The 5,538-nt window shown below is 46.0% G+C and overlaps 1 protein-coding gene across 1 annotated transcript in view; it reads right to left on the reverse strand.

The window, feature by feature from the left end:
- Nucleotides 1–297: 297 nt before the first annotated feature.
- Nucleotides 298–5,538, reverse strand: part of Anapc7 (anaphase promoting complex subunit 7) — a 35,524-nt gene continuing 30,283 nt past the window's right edge. Inside the window, exons 10-11 of the mRNA XM_004635907.3 lie at nt 3,294–3,444; nt 298–990 (exon numbers count right to left, since the gene is read on the reverse strand). Coding sequence (XP_004635964.2) covers nt 801–990; nt 3,294–3,444 — 341 coding nt within the window. The 3' untranslated portion in view covers nt 298–800. The remainder of the gene's footprint in view (nt 991–3,293; nt 3,445–5,538) is intronic.

Here is a 5,538-nt window from a genome sequence, read left to right on the forward strand (position 1 = left end):
ACCTGGTCTGGTGGCCAGCTCAGCGTACCTGGGGTTGGGGCTGGCGTGGCATGTGGAGCCAGGGATTGAAACTGTCCCTGCACTTGCCTAAGCAGGCACTTAGTCTGCTGAGCTATCACACCTGCCAGCAACCACTGCATTCTTTTTTTTTTTTTTTTTTTTTTGTGGTACCAGGGATTGAACTCAGGACCTTGAGCTTGCCAGGCAAGCACTTATTCTACTGAGCCACCTCCCCAGCCCAACCACTGTATTCTAAGACAAAAGGAAATGTAAGCATTTCTGAAAGGCCTCCCCCAGTGACTGTACAAACCACTTTTATTAGTTAACTGCCCCATGTGCCTTGGTGCACGAGTCACGCCCACGTCTCAAGCTGGCCCAGGTCAAGGCAAGATGCCAGCATGGTGAAGGGTAAACTCCGCTGGCTTAAGGCATTGGTACCAATGCAGGAGGCAGCTGGTCCCCAGGGGACACGCAGAAGGATGACTTCTGGGAGCAGGAAAGCCTCAGTCCCCAGGAGGTGAGCTCTCACTCTGGGAAGGCGGGCCACTCCTTCAGACCCTTCTGCATCACAGACAACCACCGTCTAGCGCTCCAGGTGCTGGGTGTGGCAGTTAGTGCGCCACAGGCCCCTAGCCTGGCCTGGCCTGGCAAGGCTGCAGCTGTAGTCTCCTGGGTCCTCCCTGGCTGGAGGAAGGCAGGCTGGCTTGCTGGTGGTCAACTGAAGTCCTGACCAGTGCTCAGAGAGGGACAGGGTGCCTGCCACCAGCACTCACCACATGTGCGAGAGTCCCTGTCCTCCCTCACTGCATGCCGAACCACTGCTCTTGGTCAGCCCACTGGGCCGCCTCACTGTCGCTGCCCTCCAAGTCCCCCTCTTCCCCACTCCCTTCCATGTCGTCCACGTCTTCCTCCTGAGCGGCATCCGTGGGGCTCTCCTCCTTCTCCATCTTCTGCATGCCCTCTAGAGACTTCTGGTCATTAGGGTCCAAACTAGGAGACAACAAAACAGAGGAGAGGCCTGAATCTCTGCCTTGCTTCTTGCTGGCTGATTCGTCATCTAGCTGGTCTGGCAGTGAACGAGCACAGTCACACAGAAGCTGCTAAGTCCTGGCCTTTCTGGGCCATGCCAGCTTGCAAGGCTTGACCATGGGCATCCACACCCAAAGTGAAAAAGGCATCTTTTCCTCATTTTGTGAGTCCTTTTTTAAAAAAAAAAAAAAAAATCTTTTATGTATGTACTTATTTATTTGGTACAGGGTCTCCCTATGAAGCTCAGACTCATAATGATCCTCCCTAGCACTGGGATTACAGATGTGTGCCACGAGGCCGAGTTTCGGTGGCTGGGTTCCAGGGCTGGCAGGGCATGCTGTACCAGGGATCAAACCCAGGTCCTTGCACTTGCCAAGCAGGCACTTAGACTACCAAACTATCTCACCAGCCCTCATTTCATGAGTCCTTTTTTTTTTTTTTTTCGGGACCAGGGATTGAACTCAGGCCTTGCGCTTATTCTACTGAGCCATCTCCCCGGCCCCATTTTGTGAGTTCTTAATTTGAGCTTTTCTCTGCCAATTTCTTTTCTTTTTTTCTTTCTTTCTTTCTTTCTTTCTTTCTTTCTTTCTTTCTTTCTTTCTTTCTTTCTTTCTTTTTTTTTTTTTTGTGGAACCAGGGATCGAACTCTGGTCCTTGCGCTTGCCAGGCAAGCGCTTATTCTACTGAGCCATTTCCCCGGCCCTCTCTGTCAATTTCTTAAACCTTTTCGCACCTGTTGCCCCTAGCATGCCACTAGAGGAGGTCACCAGCTATAACAAATGAAAGTGACAAACATTATGAGAAAAGTTCAAATGTAGGGGCTGGTGAGATGGCTCAGTGGTCTAAAGCACCTACTTGGAACAAGCTTGGTAAAGCACAGGGACTGCGGTTCAATCCCCCAGCACCACATGCCAGCCAGCCCCGCCCCTGGTGGGCTGAGCTGGCCACACACAGACACACACACACGCACACACACACACACACACATAAATAAATTAAAAAAAAAAAAGTTCAAATGTAATTTCTTAAAAATAGACAAATTTTGAGCAATAGCATTACAAAAAGTTATTCTTCTGTGGGTTGATTGTTCCATGTTCCTATGACCCAAGGAAATATACCAGTAGCAGAGCTCAGCTGTCCATCCACTAAAATGTGCTGCACCGTGGAACTTTAAGCACCTAGGTCAGACCTGGGACCTGCGGCTGCTCGCACCCAGGCCCGTGCCAACCTCTGCAAGGCTCAGCAGCTCCAGAACACTCATTTACTTGGCTTCAGGACCACCCAACCTAGCAAGTGTCCCATCCTTAGCAAAACACACCTCTAATGAAGTGCTACTTTACTTTTTCAGTTTCTTGATTCCCAAAAAACAGCTAAAACCCACACTGGATTCCTGTTCTTATTTATATCAGTATAGGTTGCTCTGTCACATCTCTCCTCAGAAACATTTTGTGTGGGTCTCACCCGAACCAGGGCTCTTGTCCTCTGGGCTGCCCCACGCCCTCTACAGGTGGCTGCAGTCAGGCGCCCGTCTGCCACAGAGAGCTCTGGGAACCGCAGCAGCCCCAGTGGTCACTGAGACACCAGGCACATGGCCCTGCAGCAGTCTGCTACCACTGGGTAGGTAGAAGAGACCAGACCCAATTATGCTGAGCCCTCATGGTAACTTCAGACACACAGACAACCCTCGAAGAAATCACTGGTGTATCAAACAGTCCAAATGCCACTACTTACTTCATATTTACTATGTACTAGGCACAGTGCCAAGAGCTTTAAATGGAATAATCATTTAATCCTCAATTACTGAGTACCACATGAAGTGTTCAGAGGCAAGGAAATATGTCAGTAATGTGTTCAAGATAAGAGTGAAGGCAGCATTCAAACTCAGAGCTCAAGTTCTTAACTGCTACAATAGGTAGAAACATGAGAAAGTACTTGAAATACTCTGATTTGAAAAAGTGGAATAGAAAATATATACTCAGTATAACCCTATAAAAATATGCATGTGTGGGCAAGGACAGGAAGAGCTGCACGATGAGCATGGATGTTATACAGGTGTAGGCTGCGAGTCAAACAGTTCTTTAACACTGTTAATATGCTTTGAGAAAAAAAATGTAGAAATCATGAATTCACAAATAATTTTTCTGCCATTATGAGTACTGCTGTTTCAGCTGTGGGCACAGAGTGGATCTGTGCTGCCGCACGCCCCTCTGCCCCGACTGCTGCAGCCACCCTCGTCTGACTCCCCAAAGGAGGCGAGTGCCGACCTCAGCGCTATGCTGTACTGGTCCATGGCTTCCTGATACTCATTGACAGCTACAAGGAAATCTCCCAGGATGCGGTGCAGGACACAGTCACTCTGATTAGCCAATGCGTTCCTCAGCAAGGCAATTCCATCTTCATATTTCTGTTCCCTGCCTGAAAAGAAAAAGACGCTCACTATCCTACTTCACCAGCATTTTGAAAATACTTTCCCAGTTCAGCTCTTACACATAAAACCATAACCACCACCACAATCTGACAGCTTCTCAGCAGACATCCTCAGGGGAGCAAGGTGCATCTGAATTCTTTTTTTGTTTTATTTTTTTGTGGCCGGCTCAGCCCTTGCTGGGAGCAGGGCTGGTGCAGCATGTGGTGTCAAGGATCGAACCATGGTTCCCCTAGGCTTGCCTAAGCTTGCCTAAGTAGGTGCTTTAGACTGCTGGGCTATCCCACTGGCCCTGAATTCTTATTTTGTTAGGAAATCTGCAACTTGAGATCTAAGGATTCTTTTTGTACCAGAAATTGAACTCAGGACCTTGTGCTTGCCAGGCAGGCACTGTGCCACTGCTATATTCCCGGCCCAAGATTTAAGTTTTTTAACACATTTGTGATGGGGCTGCAGTCTGTCTCACTGTCAGGTGGCTTGAACCAGCGGAGCACATGCATGACTGTCCCATGCACAACTGTACCACTTCTGCCAACAGTGGTCCAAGCAGCCCAGTGGGATGGTCATGCACGGGCCACTGGACAACTGGGACAGCAGGAATCTTTAAATGCATTTTTTTTTTCAGTCAGCAAAGTATTTTATTTATTTATTTTTTAATTGAGAAATAAATATGAATGAGACAGTTTCACAGCTGATTACTAGGACAGTTTTGATAATCAATACACTGTACATTGTTATCTTCTTAGATAACAATGTCTGCTTCTTCCATAGTACAAGAAGCAGACAGGATATTCTGTCCAAACACTGTTAGTACACCTCTTCCTTATTGAATTTGGGGGATTGAACCGCGGTCCCTGTGTTTTGCTTAGCTTAGCTTGTTCTAAGTAGGTGCTCCAGACCACTGAGCCATCTCACCAGCCCCTGGATTTACTTTATATACCGCATTTTTATACTTTTCTGCTGGATGGTTAAGACCAAGATATAGCAAGACCTATATACCAAGAAATGTAACTTTTATATCTGATAAGGTCAGCCAAGTACTCTCAGGATTTATCCTGTAGCCCTCTACCGCCCTTTGTACATCCTTTTGTCAGTGCCTGACATGAGGATGAGTCACGGCCATTGCTTGATCAATTTGCTCTCTGTGAAATTAAATGCATTCTTAACCTTATTTCAAAGAAAGGGCCAAACATATTTTATTTGCTAAACTAGATCATCATACATCTCTTAAGTCAGGAAACAAGGTACTGGTTAGGACAGACATGTAGTTACATTCTCTTAATGAATAGAAGGATTTGTTCTAATAGTGTTTGTAAATAGGATATCATGTCTGTATCTTGTACAGCAAATAACCTCTAGGAAGAGAGTATGCAATGTGTTAATTATTGAACTGTCCTACCAATTTGATTTGAAACTGTCTTGTTGCTATTTGTTTCTCAATAAAATTATGGGAAGAGGAAAAAAAAGGAAACAAGGTACACTCTGCTTCCTCTCACCATATGATATCTTGAGATGCTGTGGGACTCTGACAACAAGAAAAAACTCACCAGATGTAGCCTTTTGACCTTGGAAAGAGCCATGAGCTAAAATAAAACTTTTCTTTATAATTTAAAAAAATAAACACCGGAAATGGTGGCATGTGCCATAATCCCAGAGTTCTGGGAGGCTGAAGGAGGAGGGTCACAAGTACAAGTCCATCACTTGGGAGGCTGAAGCAGAAGGATCAAAATGAACTTGAGGCCAGCCTACATTACATAGTAAGTTCAAGGCTAGCCTGAACTGAACTGCATAGTGAGACCCTGTCTCAAAGAGCAAACAAAAAATAAACCAACTAACCAGACAAACAAATAGATCAAGATAGTAGTGTAAAGGTCCTGGGTTTCAATTCCCAGTACCACAAAAATATAGATCGGTAGATACTAAAAAAGTAATGTGGGCTGGGGAGATAGCTTGGCGGGAGTCTGAGCCACGTAGCAAGACCCTGTACCAAATAAATAAATACATATATACATACATACATAATTGTAAAAATAAATAAATAGGGCCAGGTAGATAGCTTGGCAGTCTAAGCACCTGCCTGGCAA

This window comes from Octodon degus, unplaced genomic scaffold (assembly GCF_000260255.1).
Source record: "Octodon degus isolate 3935 unplaced genomic scaffold, OctDeg1.0 scaffold00076, whole genome shotgun sequence".
Classification (NCBI taxonomy): domain Eukaryota; kingdom Metazoa; phylum Chordata; class Mammalia; order Rodentia; family Octodontidae; genus Octodon; species Octodon degus.